At 33.6% G+C, this 20,181-nt stretch overlaps 1 protein-coding gene across 1 annotated transcript; it reads right to left on the minus strand.

Annotated features, from left to right (window-relative positions):
- Nucleotides 1-18,275: 18,275 nt before the first annotated feature.
- LOC125830124 (uncharacterized) lies at nucleotides 18,276-19,811 on the minus strand. The gene is made up of 3 exons (XM_049509328.1): nucleotides 19,355-19,811; nucleotides 19,086-19,147; nucleotides 18,276-18,920 (listed from the first exon to the last, which is right to left on the minus strand). The coding sequence occupies exons 1-3, from the start codon at nucleotides 19,809-19,811 to the stop codon at nucleotides 18,276-18,278; spliced, it is 1,164 nt and encodes a 387-aa protein (XP_049365285.1).
- Between the last annotated feature and the right edge of the window lie 370 nt (nucleotides 19,812-20,181).

Raw genomic sequence — 20,181 nt, forward strand, 5'->3', positions numbered from 1 at the left:
TGATATGCATAAAATTTATTTTTTTAATCTTCTATAATTACGTTTTAATTATTTTAAAAATATTTTTGCAAGGTTTAAATTTAATTGGCATGCGTATTTTATGGAGTATCAAATATTTATGATGCTTAATTGTTAATAGGAGTCCTGACGTGTGATTTAATAATAATAATCAGACCTTCATTATTTATGAAAAATTCATCTTTAATAATCTTCTATTTATATATTTATATATAATAGGAAAAGTAAAAAGTAACACATGTCAGCACCACAAAATTTCTCAATTATTTAATTAACAAAAATTAAAAACTAAAAAAATTAAATTACAAATTACAAATCAGTTAAATTTAAAAACGTTTTTTTAAAAAAAAAAAAAACTACATATACTATTAAACATAATATTTTTAAAGATAGTTACCATAGTCAATATAACTCTTTTTTATTTTTTTATTTTTTAAAAGATAACTAATTGTGCATGTGGCTAAAGTTTATGTTATTTTGGACTCTAGTTTTTATCATAATTAGAATACTTATATCTATTTATTGAAGTTTATTTAATTATTTTAAAAATAATAAAGAAGCAAATGAAAAACAAACCAAAACTAGACATTAATATGACTCCATTACCTACTACTTTCTCACTCAAAATCAAAATATTTAGAGTAAAATATTCAAATGAAAAAATTAACAAAAAAAAATACAATAAACTTAAAAATAACCAATTTCTAAGTATATACTTATTAATAAAAAAAATCTTAAAAAATAGAAAGAAAACAACTGTCAATCCAAAAAAAAATGAGAGAGATAAAACGAGGATCCTTGAAAAATGCACAAAATCAACTACCTAACAAATTAATTTAAAATTTAAAATTCAAAAAATAACTAACCTTATCCTTAATAATAATCTAAATTTTATAAGAACGTCTTTGAAAAAAATACAACTCTTAACTTCATCATTCATACCTTCTTAAAATCACCTCTTCAAAAATAGAATTTCAGACATGTGTTAAGAAAAAATAACATCCAAACAAAAATATGATTGTACTCACTAAGATCATAGTATGTTTATATATGCCCTCTATCTAAATTATTTGGTCTGCAATTATTTTTTTGGCCCAAGTCATATGCGGCCCCTTAAAGTTGTCCCCATAATTCATTTAAACACATAAACTAAGACTTGTACCTAGTAAACACTTAAATAGTTCAAAACATGTATCTATTAAGCACAAAATGTTGATGTGGCAAAATAAGTGCATCTCACTACCTAGTAGCGCGTGAATGTGTCCCAATTTTCTTTTAAATTTTGTTTTTTAGAATAAACTGTACTTTTTTTGTCCTAATGACTGGCATGCATTAATTAAAATAACTAAAAATATTTTTTATTTAAAATAATGTTTTTAACCCAAAAAGAAAGCAATCCCACCCCACCCTTGTAGGCTATACCAATGGTCTTCTTCTTCACCCTATTTTAAGCTTTTTAAACTTTGTTTTTTTCTCATCATTTTTATGTTTTTCTCTTTATAAAATGAAATTGAATTTGTTAATCGAATTTGCAACAAGAAAAAAAAGGGGACATCGAAATTATAAAAGCATCCTCTGTCCATCTTTATTTCCGATCACTTCGATCAACAAACATTACCAACCATTTATTTAAAATGATATCAGAAAATTTGATATAATTCATTTGTCTTGATTTCTCTTCATTATTGATTTTGAAATAATTTATCAACGTCGATTTATTTTTTACAAAAAATCTCAACAATCACTCCATTAATCTATCATGCTTCATAATTTATTTCACTATTTGCATTAGACTTGATTTCAATAGCCCATAGTTTATTACAAGAAAAAAAAAATTAATCTTTTCAAAGGAATAGAAAATAACAAGTAACAGAGGATAAAGAAGAAGAAGATAAGGCAAATGATTAGGCGGGTGGATTTGGGGGAGCGGGTGGGGTAGATTTTCTTTTTTCTTCTTTTTGTTGTCGCCAGAGAAATCGAGATTTGTTGTTAGAATCAGGATGGCCGGTGAAGGGAAGAAGAAGAAAGGTGGGTGGGTGGGTGGGTTTGTGTGAGGATGGGGCTTTCTTTTTTCTCCTTTTTGCTAATTAATTTTTTGGATTATTGATGGTTGGAGTTTTTTTTTAAAAAAATAATTGAATATTCATTAGATTGGGGCCATGTGTCACATGCTGCAGTTTTATTGGTTACTTTTTAAACATAGTGTGCGTGAATTACACACACTACATTTTAAAAGCTTATTATCATTTTGTGTTCAATAAGTATATATTTGTTAATATTAGAGTGTCTAATAGGTACTATCCTTAATTGAGGTGTTCAAATGAATTATGCGGACAACTTTAGGGGGCCAGAGATGACTTTGGCCTATTTTTTATGATTGAAGGGATCACCACCTCTCCAATGCGACGAGGAAGAAAAAGAAACTGATGATAGAGAAATGGATAAATTCTGAATAATTTCATGTCAGTGGATCATGTATGTCATCTTTCAATATTTTAAGTATATAAATTACTACTATGATAATTAGTTCGTTCATATGCTATTTTATTTTTTATTTTTATAATCTAGCCTTTTTCTATTCATTTTTAAAGTAAATATTAAAATGATCCATTTTATGTGATTTATTAGTTCAATTGGTATTTAAATTTAGGTCAAAGTTCCTAATTTATGTTTATTAAAATTAATTTACGTGTACGGGTAAATTAAACAACAATATTTTGTTTGAAATAATTTTTATAGTTGTAAATTGAAACTATAAAAGAATAAATTTTATTTTAAAAACTATTTAGATAGAATAATATTTGCTTAAAATTAGTTAATTAAATTAGTGTTAAATGTTTTTTTTTTAATTTTTGAATTTGAATTGGAAGTCACATATTGATCTTCTAAAATATGAATTGAAGATAAAATTGAATTTCAATTGATTCTTATTTAAGGAGGTTGCGTGTACATTCAATTATTTTTATTTCAATCGTGCAAATTATTAATAAACTAATAAAAATAAATATGACAATTTAATTTTAAAATCGTGAACAATTTAATGAAAATAAAAACGTGAAACAAAAAAATTATTTGATACTTACATGATTCGTTGTCGATCTATTCATACAGATTTGATTATTGGAATCGAGGTGAATAATTTCATGTCAATGGATCATATATGTCATCTTTCAATATTTTAAGTATATAAATTACTACTATGATAATTAGTTCGTTCATATGCTATTTTATTTTTTATTTTTATAATCTAGCCCTTCTCTATTCATTTTTAAGTAAATATTAAAATGATCCATTTTATGTGATTTATTAGTTCAATTGGTATTTAAATTTAGGTTAAAGTTCCTAATTTATGTTTATTAAAATTAATTTACGTGTATGGGTAAATTTATCTAAACAAAAAAAATTTGTTTGAAATAATTTTTATAGTTGTAAATTGAAACTATAAAAGAATAAATTTTATTTTAAAAACTATTTAGATAGGATAATATTTGCTTAAAATTAGTTAATTAAATTAGTGTTAAATTTTATTTTTTAAGTTTTGAATTTGATTTGGAAGTCACATATTGATCTTCTAAAATTTGAATTGAAGATAAAATTGAATTTCAATTGATTCTTAATTAAGGAAGTTGCGTGTACGCTTAATTATTTTTATTTCAATCATGTAAATTATTAATAAATTAATAAAAATAAATATGACAATTTAATTTTAAAATCGTGAACAATTTAATGAAAATAAAAACGTGAAATAAAAAAATTATTTGATACTTACATGGTTCGTTGTCGATCTATTCATATAGATTTGATTATTGGAATGAAGGTGAGTACGTTTCATTAATAGTTTCAATATTATCCGCGCATCACGCGGACACATATACTAACATATTAGGTAATCATTGCGTTTTTATATATTAATTTTATTGCTTAGTTTGAAATTTAAGATGTTTATATAAACTTTACCCATAATATATTTTGATATTTTAGACTTTCAATTATTACACTATAGTAATGATGACATTAATAAGAAGTTTATTGGAAGAGTATCTCTGTAATACTGATTTTTTGCAATAATTATTTCTTCACCCTCTTTTCTTTCTAATTAATTGTTTGCCTGCTATTATTTTTGTACGTTGTTTAAATAAGATAATTTCATCTGTTACAAATTATTTTTTTTTTATTTTCATCATATTTCACTGTTTGACAAGTATTAGGTAATATTTTGTACTAAGGTTACAAAGGTAATATATATATATATATCAATTATTAGTAGTTTCAATTACCCATATAGTGAAATTTACCTATAATCGATCACATCCCGAGAATTCCTCTCTATATTGTTATTTCCTTCGTGGTTACTTGTGTTGTAGCTGATAATTGACAATCCAAACCCCCATCTGACATTTGTTGTCATCCCCTTAGACTTGTTTACATTTTTTCCCGATAAATTCTATTCATATAACCGAATAGACCACTTTATAACTTCATAACTGAATTTAGACACGTACCACTCCCTGTGGGTTCGACCCCAACTCTTAGTTGGGTTTTATACTAGTTAACGATCGTTTACACTTAGAATCAGATGAGGTGTACTTGAAACGTTAATCAGGTACCCGAGCCAATCTAGAATCACATATCACACAATCACAGGCACTATGAATACAATCACACTTGTGGCACTCAAGCAAATATGATAACTTTATTGCATGAGATTGACAACAAGATATCTTTCAATTTCATCCCTTTTTTATTCCCTAACAATATATTATACAAGTATTACAAGCGAAACAGTTAATCATGCACATCTGACTCAAACAGAAAAGATTCAACAATCACCTACCTTAAATCAAGCCTAGAAGCTCTATTGAACCTGAGACTTCCCTTGTTATGAAGCATAGCTTGTTCTTGGTCTATAAACAATCAATATAACACAAAATTGTACCAAAATGGTCTTAATATACCAGATTATATTCTAATCCCAAACTCTAGACCAACTTCATTCAATTTTCACCCAAATCAGGGTTTATTCCACTATTAAGTCAAACCAAACCATCACCTAATGTCACTACCATGGATTCTAAGGCCTAATAATTGAATTACCAAGCTAGGGGAGAAATTTACTTACCTTTGTCGATGATTTTGATAGAAAACATGTGAAAACCGTTGTAGGTCGCCTCTGTACTTCCCCAAAATATTCTTGAATGATGACTCATATTGGGGAATAATCTGCATTTTTAGCGATCGCCTTACCCCTACCATAACGACCCAATCATGCTATAGTGGTGGCGCTGTAGATGGATCTCCCGCTATAACTGGAATTAATTCCATCCATTGTAATAGTGTGTCAATCATTGTAGCGGCTTTCACGGTACAAAACCTTGAAAATCCTCCCAAATCCACCTATTTCACAACACACCTTCAAACCTTGACATTCCAAACCAACTCCTTCACACCAACTTCGATATCGGGAGTTCTATTCACCCGAATTCATTTATGAAAAGTCCTACGGACTCCTTAACATCTTAGTAACAAGGAACTCAACTTAGACACTTCACCCAATACTTCCCCTGGATTTCCCTAGACCTCTTCTTGCTCAAATTTCGTTCAAGCCTAGCCTAACTTGAACTTTTTAACTCACAACTAGAAAAGTTTTCTCGCCGAATTTATTTTATGAATAGCCCACCCATAATGACAGGAAGGGTTGTAATAGTAATGAATATGATTTAATTTATAAATTATTAAAAATATTTATTAATGAAAAGAATGAAGGAATAAAATAAAAAAAGGAGATAAATAGATTTCTAAGCTATAGAGAGGCGCAACATCACTTTTTTAACAACAAAAATTCCCTAATTATATTTGATATATGTTTATAATAGTATCTATAGCCAAAAAGTTTGAACTATAAAGTACCAATGCTAGTTTTCTTCCTATATACACGCCCATTTTAATTATCCTTTAAATATAATAATTGACTTGATCTTTTTTAGCTATATATTCTATAACACCTCGAAACAAAATTAGAAGTTGAGTTGAGTTGGAAAATTTCAGAAAAATGTTGCAGGGATCTGGTGCTATGGATAGACCTACGGGTCGTAGGAAGGGTCTTGTAGACACTGGTAAGATTTTTGAAAATTTCAAGTTTTGAAGTTTGACCAACGACTTGACATGATGAATCATACAAATAGGAATGAGTCGTAGATGGAATTTGTAGGAAGGATTAAGAAGAATTATTTAAGACCCCGAGTCTACAAAAGAGAACAACGGGTCGTAATTATTTCTATGGGTCGTAGATGGGTTTCGTAGAAAGGTTCTACACTTACTGAACTCAAAGTTGAGGACTATAGATGGGCTCTATGGACTGTAGAAAGGTCGACGACTCATAGAAGTGTTCTGTGGAAAGTAAGGTGAATTTTGGATTTTTGAAGTATGTTCTACGGTTGGCTAGTACGGGACGTACAAAATTCTACGGACTGTAGGTCCCAATCTTAAATCACTTCGGGCAGTTATTTCTTAAAGGTATTTAGGTCTTTTCCTATGCATTTAATACATATACTATGTTGTTTTCCCCTATTTATAAGTCCTATAACTACCCAAACCCTTTCATTCTCTCAAATTCCAAAATCTCATCCAAGTTCATCCCCTCCAAATCCTCTCAAGCTTCAAGGAAGAAAACTAGGGTTCAAGCTTCACGTCTCCTTCTCCCTCTATTGCTTTTGGGTTTTGATCATCAAGGTATATGGAAATTCACCAATGGATTTAATTTCCAATTTAATTTCATCAAATTTGATTTCATCAAATTTGATTAAGGTTTCATACAATTCTCCATAGGTCCTATTTGTTATGATCCAATTGTTTGATTTCAATCTTACTATGCATGATTTGATACAATTACATGTATTCTAATTGTTTTTATACAGACCCATGCATGGTACATGTTTATGGTGATGAATTTTTAAAGAAAGCTATGAACTTATGAATGGTAATCTATTCATGATTTATGATAAAGACCTTTTGGAAACTAAGGTTGCTTTTAAGATAGGTATCAAAATAATTGTGAAAGGTTATGTCACATATGCATAAAATTTTGAATCTCACATAATAAAAAATCATGATGGTGAAAGATTTTGTCTCACATAGATGAATCATGATTTAAGGAGCTACTCTATGATGAATTAAGATTGAATTGGTACTTAATTGTGCTTTTCCAAGTATGATGACATGAATATGAATATGACTATTCCATTGGGATTTTAACTTAGAATCGAGAGGATATTGAGAAAGAGGCTCTCTATTTAGTAGAGGTCGGGTCTCTAGTAGCAATCTTTATGTCCCTAACTAAGTGCCCCACTAGTATTTGTCTTAGAAATACATAGCTAGTGGATCCACCTAAGCTAGAAGTTTATGTTCCTTACCTTGGTAAGTAGGACATCTATTTTTTGTGTGGGTGAAAAAAAATAGATTTCATGTTATAGCTCTTTAGGTCTATGTTGGTTAACGGTAAATATCCCATAAAAACAAACTATATTTTCTTCAAAGGCTTAATGAAGCTTTCATTATTATTTTAAGTATGCATTAACCATGTTCATGATTCCTCTTTAAAGGTTTTTACTATGTTTTAGCTTGGTCATGCGTATTATGTTTTCCTTTATGTGCGGTTATGATTATGTTTCATGTTTTCATGAATTTCCCCATACTTCGTATATTCCATGTACTTATCCATACCTGTGCCTACATTGTCTCACAATGTAGGTTCAACGCTTCTCCTTCTCTTCTTGCTTGGGGCTAGTCGATTGATTGATCATTGAATACTTGGTGAGTCCTCATGTTCTGAGGATCATGTCACATTTACTATACTTTCTTATGTCTTTAGTTGTTGGACTTTGTACGTGGTATATGAGTTACGTCCCAACCACTCTTTTGATGTATTAGATTGGCTTGTCAAGACTATGATTTGACTTCCTCTCTTATGTCAAACTCTCAAATGATATGAGATTTTCTACTCACACTCTTCTATTGTATACTATATTATGTTGTATGTATGTCAAGTGGATTGTGTAGGGCCTCTCGTGGTATTATACACCATGTCACGTCTAGGGTGTATTTTGGGCCATGAAAAACTTGGTATTTAGAGCACCAGGTTTTAGAAAAAGGTCCTAAGATGTCTAACAAGCCGCATTGAGTAGATCAATTTTGTTCATTAGTGTGAAGCGCGCCACATTTATTAATTGGAGGCTACAATTTTTTTAGGAAACATGTCTTTTTTCATTACTCTAAAGTTGCGCCATAGAATTTATCTTTTTAAAGATCATTCTCCTAAAGTTGTTCGATGCTTTATAGGATATGGCCCCTCAAAGAGCTTACATGAGAAGGAATGCGGACGATAATGTGGAGCCCAAGGTTCCTTAAGTTCCGGTCGACCCTTTGGCCGAGCAAGTGACTCATGCCAAATTCTGAACCGCTTTTAAGTGTTGGATCAATCTATGACTACCAAAGCTAATAGAGAAGTTCTTTTTCCCGTGAACCCAAATATGGGTATAACGCTGACAAGGATAAAATACTTCACTAGAATGAAACCCACAGAGTTTCTTGGGTCGAAAGTGGATGAGGATCCACAAAAGTTCATTAATGAGGTGTACACGATAGTAATAATTATGGAATTGTTTACGGTAGAGAAGGTGAGTATTGCTCAAGTTTGGTTTGAACAATGGAAATGTGAGAGGGTTGTAGATGCAGATCCTCTTGATTGGGAGAAATTCAAAGGAGAATTTCTTGATCGTTCCTTTTCTATAGAGATGAGGGAGACAAAGCTACTTGAACTTATTAATATGTGAAAAGGTAGTATGAGTGTGAAAGAGTATGCTTTGAAGTTTATTCAATTGGCTATGTATGATCCAACTATAGTTGTTGACTTTAGGACAAGAATAAGTAAGTTTGTGTCAGGTGCTTCCGACTTGGTTGTCAGAGAGTGCCAAACTGTAATGCTTATCAAGGAAATGGATATATCTAGATTGATGGTTCATTCAACATAAATTGAAGAAGATAAACTCAAAGAGATGGCAAGGGAGTCGAAGAGGGCATATGTGGATGATGGTGACTTTTCTCATTCTAGATCCAGTGGATAAAGTGGTTATAAATTTTGGCAAAGTTTTTCTGGTCAAGGTTCTTCTATAGTCGCACCCCTCAGTTCTACAAGGATATGGTGTCTAACCCTAAGCCTCAAGGAGGAAATAGTGGTGAGGATTTTCGATGCCTACTTGCACAAGGTGTGGCAAGAAACATGATGGCAAATGTTTGGCCAGCACATATGGTTGCTTTAATTGTGGAAAGAGTGGTCACAAGATGAGAGATTGTTAATTGCTCGCCAATAAGGGAAGGGATGGTAGACAAGCTCAGCCTAGTGGTTCCGGTTCTAGTGCACCAAAGCAAAGCATATTTTATGCTCTTCAGACTCGACACATGATCACAAGGGTTCTCTGGATGATGTTACCGGTATGTTGAAAGTCTTTCACCTTTATCTTTATGTTTTACTTGATATAGTTTCTATGTTGGCATTTGTTACTCCTTATGTTTCCATAAGATTTGATGTTGGTCCCAAAATCCTTTCTAATCCCTTTCATATCTCTACTCATGTTGGTGATTCTATTGTTGCTAAGATAGTGTATAGAAATTGTCCCTTTTTTGTTTCTCATAGAGTCACTCATGTTGATCTTGTAGATCTTGATATGCTAGATTTTGATGTTATTCTTAGGATGGATTGGATTTATGAATGTTATGCTTCCATAGAGTGTAGGACCCAATTGGTCAACTTCAAGGTTCTGAACGAACTTATCATGTCATAAGAATGGGAAAATTATGTTCTTAAGGGTCAATTCATATCTTGCCTAAAGGCTAAGAAGATTATTTTTAAGGGTTGCATTTATCATCTTGTTTAGGTTAGGGATAAAGATTTTGAAACCCCTATTCTTGAATCAGTTCCAATTGTAAATAAGTTTCTGGAAGTGCTTCCTGATGATCTTCCCGGCATTCCTCCATAAAGGGAAACAGACTTCAGTATTGATCTTTTCTCCTAGATACGCAACCTATCTCTACTCCTCCCTATCGTATAACCCCATCAAAATTTAAGTAGTTAAAGGATCAATTGAAAGATTTATTAGATAAGGGTTTTATTAAACCAAGTATCTCTCCATGGAGTGCTCCAATGTTGCTTGTTCGAAAGAAGGATGGTTCCCTCCAAATTTTTATTGACCATTGGTAATTGAATGAGTTTACCATAAAAAATACACATTATATTCCTAGAATTTATGATTTGTTTGACCAAATCCAAGGAGAGAGTTACTTCTCTAAGATTGACCTTCGATCGGGTTATCACCAATTGAGGGTGAAGGAGAGTGACATTCTGAAGATGTCTTTTTGAACTTGGTATGGTCATCATGAGTTCTTGGATCAGTCTTTTGCTTTGACTAATGACCCGGTGGCATTGATGGATTTGACGAATAGGGTCATAAAGTAATATTTTGACATGTTTGTGATTATGTTTATCAATAACATTTTGATTTACTCACAGAGTGAGGATGAACATATTGAGCATTTGGGGATTGTGTTGCAAGTTCTCAAGGATCGTGAATTATAGGCTAAGTTTAGAAAATGTGATTTTTGGTTGAGGTTTGTTACTTTCCTTGGCCATATTGTCTCTGATGAAGGTATTCAAGTCGATCCTAAGAAATTTGAGTCGGTTAATAACTGGCCTAGACCTTTGTCCACTTCAGATATATAGAGTTTCTTAGGCTTGACCGATTAATATAGAAGGTTTGTGGAAGAATTTTTCTCTATTGATCCTCTTTTGATGACATTGACTTAAAGGAAGGTCAAATTCATATGTTCGGAAGCTTGTGAGAAGAGTTTCCAAGTGTTAAAGGATAAACTCACTTCAACCCCTATTTTGACATTATTGGAAGGATCGAATGGTTTTGTGGTTTATCATGATGTTTTAGGGATTGGTCTTGCTTGTGTTTTGATGCAACATAGGAAAGTCACTACTTATGCTTCAAGAAAATTGAAGATGGATGAAAAGAATTATCCGACTCATGATTTGGACTTAGTGCCGGTAGTGTTTACTTTAAAGATTTTGAGACATTAGTTTTATGGTGTTCATGTGGATGTGTTTACTGACCACAAGAGTTTGAAATATGTGCTCACTCAAAAGGATTTGAATCTTTGCAAAATGAGGTGGCTTGAGTTATTGAAGAATTACGACATGAGTGTCCTCTATCATTTGATTAAAGTAAATATGGTGGCAAATGCTCTTAGTCGACTATCAATAGGTAGTGTTGCTCTATGTTGAGGGTGATAAGAAAGAGCTAGCTCGTGATATTCATAGATTGGCCAGATTGGGTATTCACTTGGTTGACTCTAAGGAAGGTAGTGTGATTATTTAGAACAGTTCCAAATCATCTCTTATATCGAATGTGAAGGCTAAGCAAGATCTTGATCTGGTATTAGTTGATCTAAAAAAGTTAGTTTCCAAAGAAGCCATTGAAGCTTTCTCCCAAGCGAGATATAGTGCCGTTCTATACCAAGGTCGATTGTGTGTTCCGAACGCTGATGAGTTGAGAAAAAAGATTTTGACAAAAGCTCACAGTTCTTGATATTCTATTCACCCAGGAACCACCAAGATGTATCATGGCTTGTGGGAAGTCTATTGGTGGAATGAGATGAAGAAGGATATTGTAGAATTTATGGCTAAATGTCTGAACTGTCAACAAGTGAAAGTTGAGCATACAAAACCGGGAGGTTTGGCTCAAAAATTAGCTTTCCAACATAGAAGTGGAAAGATTTGAATGTGGACTTTATTAAGGCTTTACCTTGCACTTTTCATTAGTTTGATTCAATTTGGGTTATTGTTGACCGAATGATGAAATCTACTCACTTTCTTCTAGTTTAGACTTCAGTTTTAGTCAAAGAGTATACCATTCTTTATATTCGGGAAATGATGAGGTTGAATGGAGTGCACTCGTCTATTATCTTTGATTGAGTCACTTGGTTTCCATCTTAATTTTGGAGGTCATTTAACAAAGGTCTTGGTATCCAAGGGAAACTTATCACGAGTTTTAATCCTCAAACTGATGGACAAGCCGAGCATACTATTCAGACATTGGAAGATATGTAAGAGCTTGCGTGATTGATTTCAAAGGTAATTGGGATAATAATTTTCCTTTGATTGAGTTTTCTTATAATAATAACTATCATTCTAGAATTGGGATGACACTATTTGAAGCTTTTTATGGTAAGAGGTATAGGTTTCCTGTAGGTGGTTTGAAGTTGGTGAGGTTTATTTGATAGGGATCGAGTTGGTGCATGAGGCTATGGAAAATGTTTGACTTAGGTTAAGAACGGCTTAAAGTCGACAAAAGTTTTATGTCGATGTTAGAAGAAGAGAACTTAAATTTAATGTTGATGATTGGGTCTACTTGAAAATTTCACCCTTGAAGGATGTAATGAGATTTAAAAAGAAAGGGAAACTTAGTCCCCCGCTATGTGGGCCCATATCAAATTTTAAGGCGTATTTCGGAGATTTATTATGATTTAGAATTACCTAATGATTTAGCATCGTTATATCTGATATTCCATCTCTTTGTTAAAAAAAGTGTTGTGGAAATTCGACGTCCATAGTGCCTTTGGAAACCTTGGGAGTTAAAAGAATTTTTTTCATATGAAGAGGTTTTAGTTGAGATTTTGGATCATCAAGTTTGAAAGTTAAGAAACAAAGAAGTTTCTTCCGTAAAGGTTCTTTAGAGGAATCAACAAGTTGAGGATGCTATATGGGAGGCTGAAGAGGATATGATGTCCCGATATCCTCATCTCTTTCCTTTCGCTCCAACTCTAGCTTGAGGGTTTAGCTCCTCATGGTTCATTCTTTCAGATTCATGTGTTTTAGTCATTCTCATGTTTCCATATGCATGCAAGTTCATGAAAAACTTGTCTTTGATGTTATGATTTATCTTGGAGTTATTCTCCATGTTCGTATGCATTTTGATGAAATTGCATTCTTATTGGGTTTTAGTTTCCCTCCTACTCTATTCATACTAGTTTGAGTCCCATTCGAGGACCAATGTTCCCGAGGGGTAGATAGTGTAACACCTCAAAAAAAGTTGGAAGTTGAATTGAGTTGGAAAAGTTCAGAATAATGCTACATAGATCTGGTGCTATGGATCGACCTGGGGGTCGTAAATCTTCATACGGGTCGTAAAGCTTCATATGGGTCACTGGAAGGGCCTCGTAGACATTGGGTAAGAATTTTGAAATTTCAAGTTTATAAAGTTTGACCTATGACTTGATAGAATGATCTGTGAATTCAGACGAGGCGTAGATGGAATTTGTAGGATGGATTTGATTGAAGACCCTAAGTCTATGTAAGAGAACAACATGTCATAATTGGTTCTACGGATTGTAAATGGGTTTTGTAGAAAGGTTCTACACTTAGTGAAATTTTGGACTCAAAGTTGAGGACTACAGATGGAGTCAATGTACCATAGAAAGGTCGACGACTCATAAAAGTATTTCATGGGAATTAAAATGAATTTTGGGTTTATGAAGTTGGTTCTATGGTTGAACAGTATGGGCCGTAGAAAGTTCTACGGACTGTAGGTCCCAACTAAAGATCACTTTCGACAATTATTTCTTACGGGTATGTGTCACGCCCCGAGCCTACACCCTGGGCGTGGCTGGCACTCGAAGACCATTACTGGCCCCAAGCGAACCCTTGGCCTGGCTTACTTAACTTAGCTGAAGAAAATATGCATATTAATAAAGATCAATAGCACTTAACTGAACTAGATACTAAAATAACTGAGAATGCTTAAAGGTGAAACATTCAACTTGGCCAAAAGTGGCAACCCAAGTCTTAACAATAAAAATGATAATGAAAAGACTCAAAAGACTAACATCTAACTGTCTATGAAGCCTTAAAACAACTGAGATGGATGTTGGGACAAACCCCACAACATCCTAATGAACTAACTAGAAAACAATGAAAATAGATCCTCCGGAATGCAAGGAGGCTCACCGACTGACTCTGAACTGCTCACTGGATCAACGGTGCGCTAGAATGTCGATCCTAGTTACCTGTGTCTACATCATAAGACGATGCAGGCCAACTGACATCAGTACATTGAATGTACGTGTATGCGAGTTGGAGTGCTAAAACAGCATAGGTTTGAAAGGGAATCTGAAAGAAGCACTTACCTTGGCTCTTCTCAACTAATGAATACTTAACTGAACTCATTTCAATATAAAGTAGTTTAAGACAAGTGCAATATAAATAAAAGTTGTTAAAAAATATGATGTCAACTCTGTGGATCCCGGCCAAAGGTATAGGACCTGAACTACTAAGTGGATCCACTAGTCCATTGTGAAGAAGGTGCATCTAAAAGGTATGACCCTTTTCTACCCATGGTGGCTACATGGTTTATGGGGGCTGTGAGTTTTCTGAACTCTCCCCCATATCGGTGCTCAATCCTATTCCCAAAATATACTAGCTCTTTATGTTTTAAAAACATACTTCTTCTGTGATTTGAGATTAGTACTCAAAAACTTAGCTCAAAGGCTATCTTGGAAATCTCAGTTTCCCTTCTTCTTTCATTTAGAAAGCTATTTCTCTTTTCTGAAAACTATCCCGAAGGCTCTTTGGAAATCTCAGTTTCCGTTCTTATTTAAATGTGAAAACATTTTAACCTCTTTGGGAATACATAGTCCCCATGTACTTTTGAAGAAATGAACTTCAAACTTTACTCTTTACTCTTTACTCAACTTGAACTTTAAGTCTTAAAACAAAGTTAAAAGCATATGCAAAAGACCTCTTGAAAAGCCTCGACGAGCTTCCTAGTCTTGGCTCTTGACTCTCCTTGAATTTGAATTTATGGATTCAAGGTTATGATTCATGTTTCTGGATGATTTCTATATGTTTAGAAGTCATTTAGAGTAGTTAGGATCAATGGAAAACGTTAATACACTTTAAAAGGACTTAAATGGACTGAAGGACGAAAACTGGGTGAAAAACGCCGATCCGGGCGCGTCCCTGGCGCGCTGCACCAGGCCCCAATTTACTGGGGCTCATTTTGGGCGCACTGCAGGCGTGCCACCCCAGCCTCCTGGCGCTATGGGGCGCCACACGCCTGGCCCTCCCCAGGTGCATCTGACGAGTTTTTCAACTTGTTTTCTGATCCTAAATCATTTTAAATCGATTCTTTTTCTCAATACTTTCTTAGATTCAGATACCCAACGAATGTACACTAGAATCTAATTTGAAACAACTCTTAACAATTGCTAAACCGTCTCAAGAAAACCCATCAATCACATGTAAGTTCAAGAATGAAAACAATTCAAGAACACTACTCAATAACATCAAATTCTAACTCTTTTAGAATGAAAATCACTTAATTAATCATGCTTGGTGCGTGGGTGAACTAACCTAAATCTATGTGATCTCGCATACCTTGTAGGGATCACCCCCGACAAATTCCACAAGCCAAACTTCGACGATCTTGAACGTTCTTGTTTCTCTTCTCCTTTCTCGTCTTTACTCCTTTCTCCAAGCCCTAGCGTAAAATCCCAAATTCTAAAACTGACTAAAATATGATCTGACCGATATTAATCTCCTAAAAAAGGATTAAAATAATATGGCAATGAAAAGACTAAAATACCCCTTAAAATTCCGGATTGGACATTTCCTTAATCCAACAACCCAACTTCCAAAGGGCATAACTCCCTCATCCAAACTCGGAATCGTGCAAACTTTGCAGCGTTGGAAAGATCATTCCAAGATCTTTCCAACCATATCTGTAACTACACCTAAATCATCCTGATCTAGGAGTTATGGTTGTTTGAAATTGACCAAAAACTCACTTTAACTAACTAAATTTTTCCAGATTTCCTTATACTTTCAAAAAATGACTATTTCCAGATTTTTAACTTCTTTCTAGTTGCGAGATGTTAAAGTATGTAGGTCTTTCCTATGCATTTGATACCTATACTATGTCATTTTGCCCTTATTTTTAAGTCCTATAACTGCCTTTAAATTCCTAAAACTACCCAAGCCCTCTCATTCTCTCAAATCCCCAAATCGCATCTAAGTTCATCCCCTTCAAATTCTCTCAATCTTCATGGAAGAAAACTAGGGTTCATTCTTCATGTCTCATTTTTCCTCAATTGATTTCGGGCTTTGATCATCAAGGTATGTGGGAATTCACCAATGGATTTGATTCATCCATTGGGTCCCAAAAGATCTCCAAGTTTCCAATTCAATTTAATCAAATTTGATTAGGGTTTCATACAATTATCTATGGATCCTATTTGTTATGATTCAATTGTTTGATTTAATCTTATTATGTATAATTTGATTCAATTACATGTTTTCCAATTGTTTTCATATGCACCCATGCATGGTACATGCTTATGATGATGAATTTGTGAAGAAAGCTATGAACTTATGAATGATGATTTATGAAAAAAATGTTTTAATAACTAAGGTTGCTTTTAAGATAAGCATCAATGAACTTGTGAATGGTTTTCTCACATACGCATGAAATTATGAATTGTTTTCACATATTAAGATATCATAATGGTTAAAGGTTTTTTCACACATGTATGAATCATGAATTAAGGAGATACTCTATGATGAATTAAGATTGGATTGGTAACTTAATTGTGCTTTTCAAGTATGATGACATGAATATGTATATGAATATTCTGTTTGAATTTTTACTTAGCACCCAGAGGATATTGAGATGGAGGCTCTCCGGTTTGTAGAGGTTGTGTCTCTAGTAGCAATATCCTTGTCCTTAACTACATGCCCTTGTAGGATTTCTGTTAGAAAGACATAGCTAGTGGATCCACCTAAGCTAGAAGTTTATGTTCCTTACCTTGGTAAGTAGGACATCTATTTTTTGTATGGGTGCAAAAAGTAAAATTCCATGTTATAGCTCACAAGGTCTATGTCAGTTAACGGTAAATACCCACATAAACAAATTATATTTTCTTCAAAGGTTTTATGAAGCTTTCATTACAATTTTAAGTATGCATTGACCATGTTCATGATCTATGATTCTTCTTTAAAGGTTTTTACTATAGTTTAGTGGTCATGTGTTTCATGTTTTCCTTTATGTCCCCTTATGATCATGTTTCATGCATTTTCGCATACTTGGCTTATTCGTTGTATTAATGCACATTTGTACCTACATTGTCTCATAATGTAAGGTCTGATGTTTCTCTTCCTCCCGTTTGTGGCTAGTCAATTGATTGGTCATTAAAGACTTGGTGAGTCCTCATGTTCCAAGGACCATGTCACCTTTACTATGCTTTCTTATGTCTTTAGGTTTTGGATGTTGTACGTGTTGTATGAGTTACGTTCCAACCACTCTTCTAAAGATTGACTTGTCAAGAATATGATTAGACTTCCGATCTTATGTCAAACTCTCCTATGATATGAGGCTTTCTACTTCATTCTACTTTTGTCTACTACATTGTGTTATATGTATGTCAAGTGGTTTGTGTCTCTTGGGGTCTTATACGACATGTCACGTCTAGGGTGTACTTTGGGTCATGACATATTTATTTACTATTACATCCTCTATATTGTTATGTGATAATTAATTGAGGAATGATCAGAATCATAATTCTACAAATAAAATCAGGTACTTGTCATACTATTTTTTTCACTACAAGCGGAGAAATAAATTATTGAAATGCTAGATAATTTTATGTTAGAAAAGTTTGTTGGGTGTATGGTAAACATGTGATTGTATATATAATTTCGCAAATTAAAAATGTTTTTTTGTGTCTTAGTTTTCTGGAAAAAAACTTTTTAGTAAACTATGGAAAGTCAAATAACTATCTTTGCTCGGTTACACTCGATTTTCTTTCTTTCTTGGTTATGCATCTATTACTTTCCTTTAGCCAAGATGTTGGGAAAAAGGATTTTATTATTTGTCGATCTATTGGAGTTGAAATTCTTCATTTGCTATTGTCGGTAGCCATGTCGGGTACATTAGATCAGTTTTTGAGACATTAGATAATCAACAACCTGAAAGAAACAAAAATTTAAAAAAATTTGTGTATTGATTGAATATGCAGAATACAATTTGTTCCTATATTTATACACAACTAAAGAAAATAATAGAACCTTCTATTGTAACTACCATTCCAACTGTACAATCTTAATTGGCTTTTCTATAACAAACTTTATTCCCTCTCTATGTATATACATTTCAGCTATATGTAAAATCTTTATTTGTTGGGCCTTTTATCCGAATTGGGCTTCTGACTGGTCCAGTGTAGGTGTAGCTCTTTAGCCCAGATAACATAACCCTTTTATCATCTTCAGACCAGATAAAAGGGTTAGTTTTCTTCGATGAAACCAAGGCCAAACATAAAGACCTTGTTTGTTTCTGTTTTCTTCTTTCCTTTGATAGTGTATCTTTTGCATCAAATATTTCATTCACTAGTACACCATTTGTAATTTCAACATCCCCCCTCAATATGGAGAGAAGTTGAGTGCGACCCATCTTGCAAAGTAAGGAGTGATGTAAAGGGCCGGAGAGAGATTTGGTAAAAAGATCAGCTAACTGAGCCCCCAATGGAACAAATGAAAGGGATATTAGTCCCGATAGATATTGTTGATGAACAAAATGGCAGTCCAGGTCGACATACTTTGTCCGTTCACGAGAGACTGGGTTGCGCGCAATATGGATGACATTTTGACTATCAGATTTCACTGGTACTGGAAGAGCGGGGGGAACTAATATATCGAAAAGTAATCGTACCAGCCAAGTTAACTCGTCAACGAGCCATCTCATAGAGAGATACTCAGCCTCAGCAGAGGAAAGGCAAATGAAAGCTTTCTTCTTGGATTTCTAAGAAATGGGCGAACCTCCTAAGCTTATGAAGAACCCACTAATAGATCTTCGTGTATCCTTACATGACGCACAGTCAGCATCACAAAAAGCCTGAAGGGGAAAAGAAGATGAAGCGGACATGAACAAACCTTGAACATGAGTGTATTTCAAGTAACTCATTACCCGCAGAGCTGCATCATAATGAGAAAGGCAAGGTTGCTGCATAAACTGACTAAGAAGCAGAACTGAATGACACAAATCAGGTATTGTATGCATCAAATAGTTTAGTTTGTCAATGAGATGCATGTATAATGTAGGATATGACATGATTTCCTCTTAATCTGCAGACAACTTCACAGATGGATCCAAAGAGGAAGAAACTAAATGAACATGGGAGACATCAAACTTCTGTAGGAGATCTAAGGTATATTTTCGCTGGTTGATGATAATACCTTGTGACTCTCTAAGTATTTCCATGCCTAAAAAATAATGTAGAGGCCCAAGGTCCTTGATTTTGAACTCTAAATGTATAAACAACTTAAGAGCAGCAATTTCATGCAAATCATTTCCTGTAATAAGTATGTCATCCACATATACTGCAATGATAGTGATGAAAGAACCTGGTTGTTTAAAGAACAAGGAATAATCATTAAGAGAGGCAGTAAAACTCTTAAAACTGAGATCTCCTGCAAGTCTGGCATACCATTGCCTAGAGGCTTGTTTGAGGCCATAAAGAGACTTTCTGAGTCTACAAACCAAATTAGGCTGAGGTGGATCTAATCCAATAGGGAACTTCATATAAACCTCTTCTTGTAGATCTCCATGTAAAAAGGCATTATAGACATCAAACTGAGTAATATCCCAACATTTCTTGGTTGCAATATCCAATAAACACCTAATGGTGGTCATTTTAACCACAGGTGAAAAGGTCTCAAGTAAATCTATCCCCTTTTGTTGTATATCACCTCTCACATCCTGGCCTTTAATCTTTCCAAACTACCATCAGCATGTTGCTTAACCTTGTAAACCCACTTACAAGGTAAATCTTTCCTACCTTGGGGTAAAGAAAACGCATCCCAAGTTTTATTGGATTGTAGAGTTTCAAGTTCAGCATCCATGACATTTTTCCAGCCAGGATATGAACAAGCCTGAGCATAGCTGGAAGGTTCAAAAATGTGAGAACAACTTTGAAGAGTTTCTTGATTGGGGGTAGAAAGAGGATGGACTGAAAAAGAGGGAGGTGTAGTGGTGGAGAAAAAACAAGAGTGGATTACATTAG

This window comes from Solanum verrucosum, unplaced genomic scaffold, assembly GCF_900185275.1.
Source record: "Solanum verrucosum unplaced genomic scaffold, falcon-dt-bn FXZP01000464.1, whole genome shotgun sequence".
NCBI lineage: Eukaryota > Viridiplantae > Streptophyta > Magnoliopsida > Solanales > Solanaceae > Solanum > Solanum verrucosum.

What these genes read in the sequence shown, in the direction of transcription:
- LOC125830124 (XM_049509328.1), bottom strand. Translation starts at nt 19,811, where the DNA reads ATGACCACCATTAGGTGTTTATTGGATATTGCAACCAAGAAATGTTGG. An exon ending in AATACTTAGAGAGTCACAAG is followed by an intron (nt 19,148 to 19,354) that starts GTATTATCATCA and finishes TGTGTCATTCAG; the next exon opens with TTCTGCTTCTTAGTCAGTTT. An exon ending in ATTATGATGCAGCTCTGCGG is followed by an intron (nt 18,921 to 19,085) that starts GTAATGAGTTAC and finishes CCCATTTCTTAG; the next exon opens with AAATCCAAGAAGAAAGCTTT.